General features: G+C 35.8%; 1 protein-coding gene across 1 annotated transcript; it reads left to right on the forward strand.

Annotated features, from left to right (window-relative positions):
- Positions 1-752: 752 nt before the first annotated feature.
- On the forward strand, positions 753-5,138 carry LOC111882543 (E3 ubiquitin-protein ligase WAV3). The gene is made up of 2 exons (XM_023878920.3): positions 753-1,393; positions 2,801-5,138. Exons 1-2 carry the CDS (start codon positions 1,175-1,177, stop codon positions 4,757-4,759), a joined length of 2,178 nt encoding a protein of 725 aa, XP_023734688.1. The 5' UTR covers positions 753-1,174; the 3' UTR covers positions 4,760-5,138.
- Positions 5,139-15,784: the final 10,646 nt, after the last annotated feature.

The following is a 15,784-nucleotide window of genomic DNA, read 5'->3' on the forward strand; positions in this document are numbered from 1 at the left end:
AGTTTGTTTTCAGTTAGCTTGTTAAGATTTCTAATGGTGAATAAGTTGGAGCTTAAGAGCCGTGCTCATGGTTTTAAATGGATAAGTTGGGTGCGTATTAAAGCTAATTGTTTAGTTTGAAGATTGTTAGTAAATAGGCTTATGAGTGGCTATTGATTTTGTGAAGAGAGGTATTAACTTAATTTCTAACATATATATATATATATATATATATATATATATATATATATATATATATATATTCAAATGTCAGTTTTCCATTGTCATTTGGAATTGATTTATGACATGGTATGGATTGGTGAAGTGCATTTAATTTCCAGAAACATATTGGATTGGAGTTGGTCTATATTTTAAAAGTCTCGTTTCAAAGAAAGGAAAAGGAACAAACTTAGATCGACTTTATTTTAGTTTTTGATTTGGATAATTTGTAAGGCTCACAATGCTTTGGTGTTCAATAGAAATAGATGCTCTCATTTTAAAGCGACGGATGATATTCGGTTGATGGCGTACAAATGAATCAAACATAAATTATCGTTCAATTTTATTAATTGGTTTGACGGATGTATTTCTCATTTTAATACTTGTAATTTGTAATTTATAATTTTGTACTTTGCTTTTATTCTAAAGTCTCCCTAATTGTTTAATGCATCCCGTTAAAAATAAAAATTATTGTTTTTTTTTTTTTTTAATTATTTATTATTTATTATTTTAAATTTATAAATATCATATAAATGTAGACCGCTTGAGAGTATAAAAGTAAACAGCCGCAGCACTCACCAGTGACTAGACTCCTCTCTCTCTGAGATACAAAACCAAAAAACTCATCAAAGGTCAACAAGCTCCTCCAAAAAAGAAACCAGAAAAAGAAAGAGAAAGAGAAGAGCGTTCATCTCTCTCTCTACTCCACGGAAGTTCAATTAATGGCCGCCAGTAGCAAGAGTAAACGCTGAATCTACAACCTACCCATCATCATTAACTGTAGAAACCCCCATCTTTCTTCCTTCATCCCTTCCGTTCGCTTATTTCTCTCTCTAAAAACCCTCCTCGGTATTCGTGCCAGCCATCTACTCTCTTCAATTATTCTTCAAAACTCACATCCCATTGTCCGATTCATCTCCTTTTGCATAATACCCACATCGAGATCTGTTTTCCTGAAGGTTTTTTGGGTGAGAGAATGGGAAGTAAATGGAGGAAAGTGAAGATGGCTTTGGCGTCTAATTTATGTGTTTATGTGCCCACGGCTGATGCAGACGATTCTCCGCCGCATTCCGATGGTTTTTCCGATGCAGCCTTGTTGTCTCCCTCTCCTGCGGGGTGGAGCATGAGTGGCTCTGCTACTCGACCGGCGTCTCCCAGTTTACGATTGTCTAAAAGCTTCAACAGATCTTCTAAGGTTTATTTTATTGCTTATTAATTTAATTTATAGTTAAACATTTGACCATCGAATCTTGGATTTGTTTATTATCTATCAGAAATTTGATTATCCTGTTTTTTCCTTTATTTTTCTTGGTGGCAGTTTTTGTTTTTTTCTCTGGTTTGTTGATTAAAAAGAGGAGAATAAAATTAAGTCAAATTAACTTCCAAAAGAGGACCAAAATCAAGGGGGAAAAAGGTGAAAATGAAATCTAATGATAAAAAATAATTTAATTTAATTTTCTGGGTTAGATCTTGTGCTTCCATTGCTTTAAACTCTAAGCTTTCCTTGTTGAATTTTGCTTTATTCCTCTAAAAAAATCTACAGTGGAGCACTAATACACAGGAAACGAGAATATCATGATTTTTTTTTTCAAAAGGCATGGTTTAAATATCGATATCGCTAATTTCTCCATTCCCTTTGTGAGTTTGAAGATCAATCCTTAATTTCTTGTGATCGTTCATATGTTTTTCGTTCCTTGGGTTCCATATTCGTTTTAAACCAGCAAATAATAAAAAACGACTCCTTAAAAGGACCCATAAAACAAAAATTAGAGTACCCTAATTTTTCGAATTTGATTGCATCATGCTTGATTGAACTCTTGTGAAGCTTTTAATATTTTTATGTGTGAACATTCGAAAAAAAATGCATTTTTTGAGGGATATGCTCCAGTTAAAGAGGAACATATTTGTATGGTAATGGGTTCTTTTGATGCTATCCAACTTTCCAAGATTTTATTTTTTGTTATATTATTTAATGTCGACTTTGCAAATATGAACTTGTGATATGCTGATTCGATTACAAATCGCTCTCATGGCACTTAAAAAGATTTTTGCTTAATAAATTAACTAATTTAGCAAACTATTCCTGCTTTACATTTCCTTTTCACTATATGATGATATGATTCCTCTTTATGAAAAAGTAAATATTTAGACTTGTGGTTGGCCTCATTTGTTGACTATCAGCTTCTGGGTCTCATAAACCTTGTAATCAAATACATGAGTCAAGAAAGATGAAAGAAAATCCAAAGACAACCAAACACATCTGTCTTCTTTGACATCTTATAATGCACTTTTTTTCTTGGTTTTGGGTTGTAGTTGTTGTTTGTGTTCCTCTTTGTTGTCTTGCATATTGTCTTGTAGCTGCTACACTGAGTCTTGTTTTGACTTTTAAAAGTCAAACAAAATGCTTTTTGATGTCGAAATTGGTATGAAATTGTTTAGTTTTGTGATTAAATTTTTGAAATTCAAAAGGATAATTATCTCAAGCTGTTTACAGTTTTCAAGAAGGTTAAAAGTGTTCAAAGGTCATTTCTATTTTTGGTAATTATCTGATTCTCATTTTATTTTGATTCACTAATAGTATACATATGCTGTTTTATGACAGAAAACATGCACAATATGTTTAGCTTCAATGAAACGTGGAGAAGGACAAGCCATTTTCACAGCAGAATGTTCACATTCATTCCATTTCCAGTGTATTGCTTCAAATGTGAAACACGGGAATCACATTTGCCCTGTTTGCAGAGCAAAATGGAAAGCAGTTCCATTACTGGGTCCCACAAATTCCGGCCCTCAATTAGGAAGAACAAGAATAAACCCTGTAAATTGGTCACAAGACAATCCAGTGATGACCTTACTCCGCCCAAACAGCCCCCGCCACGTCACCGCCACCTCCCCGATTTTCCCGGGTCCCGAACCACCCGTTTTTAACGATGATGAACCGTTAAACCTTAAATATTCAAATAAAACCTGTTCAGATTCAGACAAGTCTTTGTTAAAAAGGGTATCAGTCAAAACATACACTGAGGTCCCATCAGTTCCTCAGTTTACTTCCGTTGATGATTTCACAGTGTTGATCCATCTCAAAGCTCCAGCTTCTGTTTCCGGGGTTAAATCAAGTAACACAAACCAAGGTCAAAGTCAAGGTCCCACCTTTAGTCAAGTTAACCAGACTCCACGGGCCCCGGTTGATCTTGTCACTGTTCTTGACATCAGCGGTAGCATGGCGGGAACAAAGCTTGCTCTTCTGAAACGGGCCATGGGTTTTGTGATACAGAATCTCGGGCCCGCCGATAGACTGGCGGTGATCGCCTTCTCCTCCTCCGCCCGCCGCCTCTTCCCCCTCCGGAAAATGTCGGATTCCGGGAAGCAACAGGCTCTCCAAGCTGTCAACTCATTGGTGGCTAATGGTGGGACCAATATTGCTGAAGGTTTAAGAAAAGGGGCGAAAGTTATGGAAGATCGAAGGGAGAACAACCCGGTTGCGAGTATAATCCTGTTATCGGATGGACAAGACACTTATACTGTAAACGGAAATTCCAATTCTGGTGGCCGGAAAAACCAATTGACCTATGAATTACTTGTTCCGAGGTCTATTGAAAACTCCGGAATCAAGATTCCGGTCCATGCTTTTGGGTTTGGAACGGATCACGATGCTTCTTCGATGCACTCGATCTCAGAGATTTCCGGTGGGACATTTTCGTTTATTGAAACGGAAGGTGTGATTCAAGATGCTTTTGCACAATGTATTGGTGGACTTTTGAGTGTTGTGGTGAAAGGTGCAAAAGTGACAATTGAAAGTGTGAACCCTAATGTTGTTCTCGGATCTTTAAAAGCTGGAAGCTACAAGAATGAGTTAATGGCAGATGGGAAATCTGGATGTATTGATGTCGGGGATTTATACGCTGATGAAGAACGTGATTTTCTTGTTTCGGTCAACATCCCGACAGAGTTGACTTTAAACAAGACTTGTTTGTTGAAAGTTGGATGCCATTACACGGATCCGTTGACCAAAGAGACAGTCAACTTAGAGAGCGAAGATGTCAGGATTGAAAGAACCGAAAAGGTTGGTGAACAGGCGGTGGTATCCATTGAAGTTGATAGACAAAAGAATAGGTTACAAGCGGCTGAAGCCATGGTACAAGCTCGAGCTGCAGCTGAAGAAGGTGATTTGTCAAATGCCATTTGTACCCTTGAGAAGTGTAGGCGGGTTCTGTCTGAAACGGTGTCGGGTAAGTCGGGTGACCGGCTGTGTATGGGTCTGGATGCTGAGCTCAAGGAAATGCAGGAACGAATGGCGAGCAGACACATGTATGAAGCATCCGGAAGGGCTTACATATTGTCAGGGCTAAGCTCACACTCATGGCAACGAGCCACGGCTCGTGGTGACTCGACAGATGGCTCCAGCCTGGTTCAAGCGTATCAAACCCCATCAATGCTTGAGATGTTGACTCGATCTCAAGCTTCTCTTTTGGGCAGCAGCCTTGGTTCGGGTCAGGGTCAAAGAGTGGTTCGTCCTGTTTGGTCATTTGCATCATCGCATTCACAGCCCAAACCAAGGTAAAGTCAAAAGTGTTGACATTTTGTTTTTCGAGGGGGGTAGGAAGGAAGGAAGGAAGGAAGCACGATTTTGGGTGTTGATATTTTCGTGCTTTTTTATGTAAAGCAATAAATAAAAATGGGGGTATGTTTAAGATTGGGGGTGGAGAGGGTATAAATGGTGAAAGATAAGGGGGTTAGGATGGTTGATTTTGTTTTTGTTTTAAATGTTTTTCCTTGTGTAATTTTTGGGGGTGATGTACATAAGGAGAAATGGTTTTTTTTTTTTGGGTATAAGTTTGTAATTGTGGGGGGATGATTGGGGGTGATGGGTTTGGTTTTATTTATTATGACATAAAGATTTAAGTTAAGACGCCTATAATATGTGATTCTTTCTTTCGCAACTTTTATGTTTATCGTCTTTTTTTTTTTTTTCTTGTTACTATCATATGGGGTTTGACCTTTTTTCCATGCAATTGGGTGGATTATAAAAGATAGTGAGAGATTGAAGTTTTGACCTTTTTTTAGTACTAATGTCCATCTTTTATTGCTTGATGTACAAATCAATGTAGAGGGAGGGCCAGTGCAAAGATCTTGTTTTGTTGCCCCATGTCTCGAAAGGGGGAAAAGGTAGTTCTTGAAGGTTGGGCCTTTTCTTTTATATATAGGTATAACTTTGAATGCATAGGTTAAAAGATGCAAATATTGATTCATAAGATACAAGTCAGTAATGCATAAGGTACAAGTTTGATATACATGGTATTGTTAAAAAGGCTTTACGGAAAGTGAATTGGATTGTTTGGTTTATTTAAGTAAAAGGTACAAACTCCAATACGAAAATTGTAAGCAAGGTACAACTTTTGATGCATAGGGATACAAGTACGTTGTGGCAAAAGGTGTATATAGGTTTGGCGTTTTCATAGGATACAACTTGTGATGCAGAAGGTGCAAGTATTGGTTTGGTGTTTTTAGCATTGAAACAGAAAAAGGGTTTACCATGCATGAGAAATAGAAATGGAAAGTGAAATTGATTGGATGATTGATTTGAGGATGAGGATTAGGGTGATTGAAAAAGGAACAACTTTTGATCACATTTTTCACACATGGGTGGCCCATGTCACGATGGTGTAACATCATCGTCATGGACTACTTTTGATGCAGGTGTTTTACACTACACTAAGGTCCATGTTTATGGTTTCCAAGTAGGCTTGTTTGTACTTCATGCATTGGAAGCTTGTATATTATTCATTAACAGTGTTCATTGCTTTCCATATGTCAATTCTGAAATTTTTTTAACAATAAACAACTTATATATCACAACTTTTCATATATTCACATTAATGTATTCAACTCGCTAGACTTAAATAAATTGTGACATCATTGTTCTATTCTTTATATGATTTACTAAAAATTTTCTACAATGAATTGGATTCTATAAAATTCAATAAAACATACATTCAAGATTTTTTTTTCGTTGAATTGAATGTCAATTAGGATTGCTTAAACAATGCATTGTGGATGTCTTTAATCCTCAACTTAAATTTTTTTGTAATCATTTTGGACAACAATTATATATATATATATATATATATATATATATATATATATATATATATATATATATATATATATATATATATATATATATATATATATATATATATATATATATATATATATATATATATATATATATATATATATATGAAGAAGATATTTGTGAATTTGACAATAATATATAATAGCTAAAAACCTTATAAAAGATTAATGTCAAAAGAAGAAGTTTATACATGTTAAAAGAACATGGTTTTAAGATATGATTAAAATCTGTTTTAAAACAAAGTCAAGCCGATCCTAAAATTTTGTTACTTCTGGAAACAAACACAAACCATGTGGCATGTGATGTGTTTATCAGAATGAGTCAATTCTGGATTACTTACGATTTTTTGGTTTCAGTTATGTGCATAACCTAATTGAAAAGAAACAGGACAATGGATCCGTATTTGTAACATTTTATAACATCAGGACTGGAAATGTATTTAGCAAAAAATAAATTTCACATGACAATAGCCATCGTTGAAGAAGAAAACGCACCACATCGTATTCATTTCCTCTCTCTCTCTCTGTTCATCCAATTACAAGACTGTAAATCAGTAATTACTGTGCCATTTGTCTTGATTTAATGTTAAAGTTAAACCATGGTGCTCGAGGATCGTTATTCAACTCTGAATTAAATTTTCAAAGGGCTCAATTCCTTTGATTAAAATGAGTTAAGTGGATATTGTTTAGTGATCCGATAATATTATAAGTTTAATTGACTACAGTTGATTGGGGGAAATTGTCTATATATAATTGTGTCTACTGTATTGATATTGTGGGAGGTGGATATTCAACCACTCGTTGTTTTGGTAATACTGACAATCTTCTTTTGTTCTGCTTGCATGTTTTTGTAATGTAAAAGGAGTTACGTATTTTCTTTGTTTTACAACAAAACTAAAACATGTTTAGCAAGAATGTTCACGTTTTGGAAGAAAAAGAGTGGAAGAACATTTAAGAATTAAAAGACAAAAAATGTATTTTGTTAGTTTTTAATTAATATATTTTGAAAATGGTTTAGTATTGTTGTAACAAAAGACCTAAAACTGTTAAATTAATTATGGGGACATGCATGCATGGAGCAGAAACAAGAAAGTGATGCAGTGAAGGGACTAACCAGTGTCTCAGATGTACTTGAGCAGCCCCATTTATTTTCTTCATATCGTACATAGTGGTGGTGTCGTATCCAAAACTTGCTTTTTTAAAGCAAAGCAAAACATTAATTAAGAAGAAGCAAAAACTGAATGTTTCATATATGGCAGAAAACCACCTTTTTAGGCCATGCTCCATGATTCTGTTTGTTTCCAGCAGTGTTAAAATTGAAATCAATCCAACTCAAAATAAACACAATCTTAAGTAGATTAATATTACGTTTAACAAAATCTAACCTTTGGAACACAAAGTTTTTTTCAATGTTATAACTCACTTTTCTCTATAAAATATAGAAAATTAATTAGGTAAAAATTAAATTAAATTATTTTCCATCCTTTTTTTTTTTAAATATCACCCAAACAATAGCTCCTAATTCTCTGTACCGCCTTTTTGTTCAGTTTGTTTCCATCAGTGTTAAAATTGACACCAGCCAAACTCAAAATGAACACAATCTTAAGTAGATTAATAGATGTTTAACAAAATCTAACCCTTGGTAGACAAAAGTTTGTTTCAATGTTATACTTCACTTTGTTTCAGTCTCATATGATTTGTAGGTCAAGAACCCACCACCTTGCTTCATAGATCATGTATGATTCCTAGAGCTAGCATGTTTGGTACAGGGAATTAGGAGTTGTTGTTTGGTAAGTATTTAAAAAGGAGAATGGAAAATAATTTAATTTTATTTCTATCTAATTAATTCTCTATATTTTATAGAGAAAAGGAGAGAAATAATTCTCTGGGAAATAGACAGGAAAACAGAGAATTGGGCTCCAATTAATCAGTCTCACGATCGAAGTTTGTCGCACGATTTTGGATTGACTTTTTGCATGTTTATTATTGGACATACTGGACATACTTTTTTAGTAGTAGTAGTATTGCCAGAATGAACAGGATCATTAGATGAAATATAATCAAATGTCATGATTTGAGAGTCTATGATAGTAGAATAGGATAACATGTACCATATAATCACACAAATTTGAGCATAAGGGCATTCTAGTCAATTAACCTATATTAAAAAGGAAATTTTCGGATTTTTAGGGATAATTAATTCCTTTATTTTTAAAAATCTAAATATTTTAAATTAATTTAAAATTATAAATCTGATTTTTATTCTGTCAGAATGATAGAATTTTAACCATAAAGTAGTAAACATATTTTTCGATTTTATTCTGTCAGAATGACAGAATGTCAACCATAAACTAGTAAATATATTCTGAAAGAATACACAAAATCGATTCTTGAACTAATAATATACCAAATAATTACATTGTACGATTGTGATTCATTGAATTATAACAAACATTCTGAAAGAATAACAAGTATAATTCTTAAAAAATAACAACATTCTAGATGTCTTGTGTATGTTTGACCTCTAAGCCAATTCAAAATATGCTAGCATTCTATGAGATTGACATTTTGTGACATTGACATTCTGTTAGAATTGTATTGCATGAGAATGATTTTATACAAGGAGTCTTTCCCATCAGGTCTTCAAGCCATTCTTCAAGCCATTTCTATCACAAATTCATTGCCAAATACTTTGTAGTGATACACTTGTAACAACTGCACATTCAACATATAATTAATTAACTACAAATTCTATCAGAATAAAGCAATAATATTCTTATATAATAAACTATTCTTTTAGAATGGAAATATTATAAAAAGCTAAACAAGGTCAAAGCTATGATCAGCCCATATGTCTGTTTGCTTCAACATCATAAACATAAGGAAAAGTCAGTTTGCTTTAACATCAAACCTATGATCAGGATAGATGTTTGCTTCAACATCATAAACATAGATTGAATCATCAATACTTCCAGCCAGTGTTGCAAAACTCGGCCGATTACTCGGAATCGACCCTCCACCGAGGCGAGTAATGTCAACTCGGCCAAAAAACTCGGATTTAGTCAAAATCGGCCAAAAATCGATCAAACTCGGTCAAAAATCGGTCAAACTCGGGCCTACTCGGTCAAACTCGGCCAACTCGGTCAAAATCGGTCAAACTCGGTCAAAGGGTCAAAATTGTCATAAAAAGAGAAAAAAAATCAAGAATTTCAAGATTAATATGTATAATTCACTTAATGATTTATTATTTAACACAAACATGTGATTATTACTACATATATATCTTAAATTTTCAGTAATTATCCACGTAGTGGGACAATTATGTGTATTTCAGTTTTTATGTATTCACATGTATCTAATTTTGGTTATATATTTCAATCAAATTATGATTTTCACTTATGATTTTGACATATATAATTTTCTAAAAAATATTTCTACATGAATTACCGAATCCGAATACTCCCCGAGTACTCCCGAGTACTCGCTACTCCCCAGTCGGCCGAGCAGGTACCGAGTAGCGAGTTCTACAACCTTGCTTCCAGCTACAAGTTCTCTGCCATCAAAGAATGGTGTCTCTGAATTTCTGAAAAAAAATAAAAAATTACAAAAACCCAACTCAAAAAACTTAATCAAAGATCAATAAAGTTCATGTAAACTTACCAGCATCTCCTCATTAACCGGTGTTCCATCACTAACCATGAATACAATCTGAGATTTTCATATTTCTCTTTGGCATTTCATCAAACACTTTAAGGGCGCTCCCTAAATCACCACATTTTATATGAATCATGAATGAAAAAAATACCAATTCAGAACCATCAACATCAAATGAGTTACACAGGAGGGTATACCTCCTGTGTTCGGTTTCCATACGATCGAACAAAAAAAAAGCATAAATGGTTATGTGGCTTCGGTTTTGATTGAACTGATAATATTTGAGAAATATAATGACATACCTATGACTGGTGAGTATAAATCACTATATTCTAGGATCGGTCCATGGATTTGGAACGAGAGAGATAAAGATAACGGCTGTAAAATAAGATCAAATAAAGCCCGAATCTTGTTGAAGGTCCTTACAGGAGGTGGTGCAAATAGGTACATGGAAGAAGGAGGGTGCGAGACGAGAGGATACATCAATTGTAGAAGAAGAAGCAGAATCGGCGATGGTGAGCCGATGATGAATGTGTTCGGCCCCAAATAACTAGGTCAAATATATTAACTTTATTTCTTTAATTGAATGAATTCAATTAAATCATTTCCTTAATTAAAAATACCAAAAGTCCAAAATATCATTTAATGATTTATTTAATTCTTTATTGTTTCTTGAATTCTTATTGGTGCATTTAGGCATACAATAGTTGCTAAAAACATTTGAACCTAACTCTCTCTCTCTCTCTCTCTATATATATATATATATATATATATATATATATATATATATATATATATATATATATATATATATAACTTATTATTTTATATTAGAACTATGTTTTCAAATACAAGATATATATAAAAAATATTAATTGACAATTACATAAACTATTTGGTAACCAATAATGTTAAAATGAAAAATTATAAACATAAAAGATGCATATTTGACTACGTTCTATGTGTCCAACATTCAACAAGATACCACAGTGAGCATGCTTAGCGAGGCGTTTCGGAAATACGGTAAGATTGTTGATATTTACATCCCGGGGAGAAAAGATAGAGCAGGCTCCTACTTCGCGAAGAGATACAATAACTATAAACAGGCCTACAGACCTCATCGTGTTCATCATGTACAATTATCAACAATTCCAGGGGATTGGTCAAAGATATCAGAAGGTAAAACATTTGCAGATGCTGTCACCGGCAGGAAGGAAAAAAAAAATTGGTTCCTTCGGTATCTTTGAATAGGGTTTTGGCTATGAAACCTGATGTGGTACTTACAGGGGAAGTTATTAGCTTTCATCTACTCACCAATCTCCCGGAGTTGCTCAAAAAAGATGGGATCTCACCAAGGGAGGTATTTTACACAGGTGACCTAAAGATTATTTTAAGGTTTTCAGTCCACTCAGATGCGTCCGGTTATCTTATGAATGAGCAAGCATGGAGTAAATGGTTCAAGTGGCTCAAGGTCGGCTTTGCTGAGGACGTGCCATTTGAAAGAATGGCATGGCTAAAAATCGTTGGTCTTCCTATTAATCTGAGATCTGAAGAGAATGTGAGCTTGATTGCGGAAAAATTTGGCAAGGTCATTGAGGTTGATAATTGTCAAAATTGGCACGATATTGATTTATCATCCCCTCACGTAAGAATATTAACCAGAGTAAAAACCTTAATCAACTGTAATTTTCTCGGTGCGACCTTATCGGTGGGTGTGATTGAAACCAAAGACATTTGGCAGCCTTTTTCTAAATATTTTGATTCGGAATCAGATTCTGATACAATTAAGGAAAGCGATGGGGAAGACGATGTCTCTGAAGAAGATGGAATCTCAGATACCTGGGCAGATGGCCATCAAAATGAGGAATTGGAAGAAGGAGGAATTGTCATGGAATCGGAACAAGGTGACGGTGTCTCCGTTGGCACTTCGGCGACGGTGGAATTCGAAAAGTCAAAGCCAGAAATGGAGCATAAAAGTGTATTAATTGGGGTAGACGGAATGTCCCAAAATCTTGACTCTGTTAAGGGTGATATTCCTAATATGCCCTTGGATGATTTAATCGATACTACCGTTGCTAAGCCCACATCTCCCGATTGTTCTTTCAGAAGCCCTTCATCCCAATCTGATTCGGTTCCACTAGATCAGATCCGAACTCTTGGCAATAATATCGCTCCTGATGACTTTAGGGGATCCGTTTCTAAAAAGCGTAAATTGGATAGTCGTGGTCAACCTGAATTCTTGAGCTCACTTCCTGCTCGATGCCTCGCAACTGAATTCCTTGAGCAGCCCCTTTCATCACCCCTACCAACTTCTCTACCTGCTCTCCCTCACATTCATCAGCAAGCATCGGTACCTTCTATTGATCTAAATGTCCCTGCTAGATCGCAAGCTTCTATTGGTATTAATGACGATTGCTCATCTTCTAATGAGACTGGGAAACTTATCCAGGTCGGCAATAAGGTGGGTTTCCTTATTAATGAAGACAATATGGATATTCTGGAGGGAATCTCATCCAAAGTATGTGTGGGTGAAGGTGAATCAGGTAGTCAACAATGAATGCCCTAAGTCTAAATATAAGGGGGGTGGGTGAATCCCACAAGGTTGATTGGATAAGAAAAATTAAAATCAAATACAATATTGATTTTATTGGAATACAGGAGTCAAGAGTAACAGAGTACAACACTATTGATTTTGTTGGGTGTTGGGGCTCGTCTAATTTTGATTATGACACTGTAAATCCCACTGGTAGATCTGGAGGCCTATTTTTGTATTTGGGATCCACATATCTTCGCAAAAGTAAATTGTATTAAAGCAAAAAACTATATATTCATCATGGGAAATTGGAAGGGGGTGACAGGTGTAACAGCGATGGTAAATGTTTATGGACCTCATTCTATTGTAGAGAAGAGGGCGTTATGGGAGGAGCTTTTGACTGTTAAAAAATTACACCCGGCAAACACTTGGATCTTTCTTGGAGATTTCAATGTTGTAAGATTTGCTCACGAGAGATTCAACTCGGTTTTTTGTAAAGTGACGGCGGCAGATTTCAATAAATTCATCGTGGATGAAGGATTACATGAGTTTCACATGGGGGGATCCAAATTCACATTTCTGAGGGAGGAAGGACACAAATTGAGTAAGATCGATCGCTTCCTTGTCTGTTCAAATTTCATTAATTTACAGCCACTCACCTCGGTCACTGCTCTTGCCCGTGAGCACTCTGACCATGCTCCTATTATCCTGAGGCCTTCCAACTGTGATTATGGGCCGCCGCCATTTCGGATTTTCAATTCGTGGTTACGATTAGAAGATTTTAACGTGTTATTCAAAAGTTCCTGGGATTCCTTTAGGGGTTTTGGTACCGCCGATAGAATTTTGGCCGCCAAACTTAAACATGTAAAAAATGCCATTCGTGATTGGAGTAGGTTGAAATCTCACCGTGAGCAAGAGACTCTAATTCATCTTAAAAAATAGGTGGAATCACTAGACCTTATTGTGGAATCTTGTATACTGTCTGAAGTGGAAAGAAGGGCAAGACAGGAAGGCGTACACAAGATTATGGAGATTGAGCAATTAATAAAACTTGATCTTCAGCAGAAGGCAAAAATTAAATGGGTTAAAGATGGGGATGAAAACTCCCGGTTCTTTCATGGATGTCTCAAGCATAGAAATCGGAAGAACAGAATCCATGGTTTAACTATTAATGGTGTTTGGAACTCAGACCCCAGGGATGTGAAAGCGGAGATATTAAAATTCTTTACCGACAAATTCTGTGAGAGATGGCCTAATAGACCAAAATTCATCAATAGCAAATTTAAGAAACTTTATGCAGGTCAATCAAGCTTATTGGAATCTGAGTTTACGATCCAAGAGATCAAATCGGCTGTTTGGCAATGCGGAAGTGAAAAGGCTCCTGGCCCGGATGGATACTCTTTCAAAATCCTTAAAGCCCATTGGGATACCATTGGTGGTGACATAACAAAATTTGTTAAGCGCTTTGAACTCAACGGCACTCTTGCACCTGGTTGCAATTCTTCAAATATCACATTAATTCCTAAGATACATGATCCACTAAATCTCTGTGATTATCGACCCATCAGTCTTATTGGATGTATGTACAAGGTGATTGCAAAACTTCTCGCTATTAGATTGAAGATGGTAATCGGGGAGGTGGTTGATGAGACTCGGTCAACTTATATTCAAGGCAGGCACATTCATGATGGTCCTCTTATTATAAACGAAATCATATGTTGGGCAAAACAAAAAAAGAAAAAAATGTTCTTGTTCAAGATTGATTTTGAAAAGGCATTTGATTCCATTAACTGGGGTTTTTTAGACTCGGTCATGGAACAAATGAACTTCGGGTGTAAATGGAGGAAATGGATTTCTAGCTGCTTATCTTCATCAAAAGCCTCAGTTCTTGTTAATGGGTCTCCCACAGAAGAATTTTCAATATCCAAGGGGGTGAGACGAGGGGATCCGTTGTCGCCATTTCTTTTTATATTGGCTATGGAAGGGCTAAATATTGCGGTGAAAAGTGTTTGCGATAACCTAATTATGTGTGGCATTAAACTACCCGGAGACGGTCCTGTTATTTCACATCTATTGTATGCTGATGATGTAATATTTGTGGGTGAATGGGATTATGAGAATCTTAAAAATCTGTCACGGATTCTGAAGTGCTTTCATATTTCTTCGGGGCTGAAAGTCAACTTTCTTAAGTCATGCTTATTTGGCGTGGGCATTGATAAAGAAAATCTTTCTAGTACTGCTCAAGCACTTGGATGCCGACATGGTGAATTTCCGTTTAATTACTTGGGAGTACCGGTTGGTGCTAACATGGCACTTAAGAAAAACTGGAATCCGATTCTGAATAAATTATCTTCTAAGCTCTCTAGATGGAAAGCCAATTCCCTATCTTTTGGGGGCCATCTCACCCTCAACAAGTCTGTTATGGATAGTCTCCCCACGTTCTATATGTCGCTGTTTAAAGCTCCATTGAGAATCATCGATCAGATTGAAAAAATAAGGCGCAGATTTCTATGGGGAGGTAGTGAATTGAAAAGAATAATTCACTGGGTAGATTGGAATAAAGTCATTGCCCCTAAATCCGATGGTGGTTTAGGTGTGGGATCAATTTTTGCACAGAACACTGCATTGCTATTTAAATGGTGGTGGAGACTCATGAATGAAAAGTGTGGTCTATGGAGAAGTGTTATTGTAAGCATTCACAACTTAGTCAACAAACCTGCCTCTTATATAGCGAGGAAATCATCAAACGGAGTCTGGTGCAATATTTATAAGGCAATTAGAGATACTAATTCGCTTCACATAGATTGGACTGACATTTTCGCCCTCATCCCGGGGTTTGATGTTAAGATAATGTTCTGGAAGGATCATTGGTGTAGCAAAACTCCTTTCTATACCAAATTCCCTAATTTATATGCGTTGGAATCAGTCAAATGTTGCTCGGTGAGCGATAGACTCTCCAAAAATGGTTTCTCGTTGATGTGGAGATTTGAACCGTCAGGGCCGATTGAATTAAACGAACTGTTGCAGTTATACACGGATATTGGAAATTTGAATGTCGTTGAAAAACTCAATTTTGGATTCAGCTTCCTCCTCAATCCTAATGGGGAATTCACTGTAAATAGAATGAGGAAGTTCCTGGAGTCAAAACTAATTGCATACAAGGGAAAGACAATTGGGTGGACAAAAACAGTACCTTTGAAGGTGCGCTGTTTCGTTTGGCGTGCAACATTAAACGGGATTCCGGTGGCGGAAAACTTAGCTTCG

This window comes from Lactuca sativa, chromosome 2 (genome assembly GCF_002870075.4).
Source record: "Lactuca sativa cultivar Salinas chromosome 2, Lsat_Salinas_v11, whole genome shotgun sequence".
NCBI lineage: Eukaryota > Viridiplantae > Streptophyta > Magnoliopsida > Asterales > Asteraceae > Lactuca > Lactuca sativa.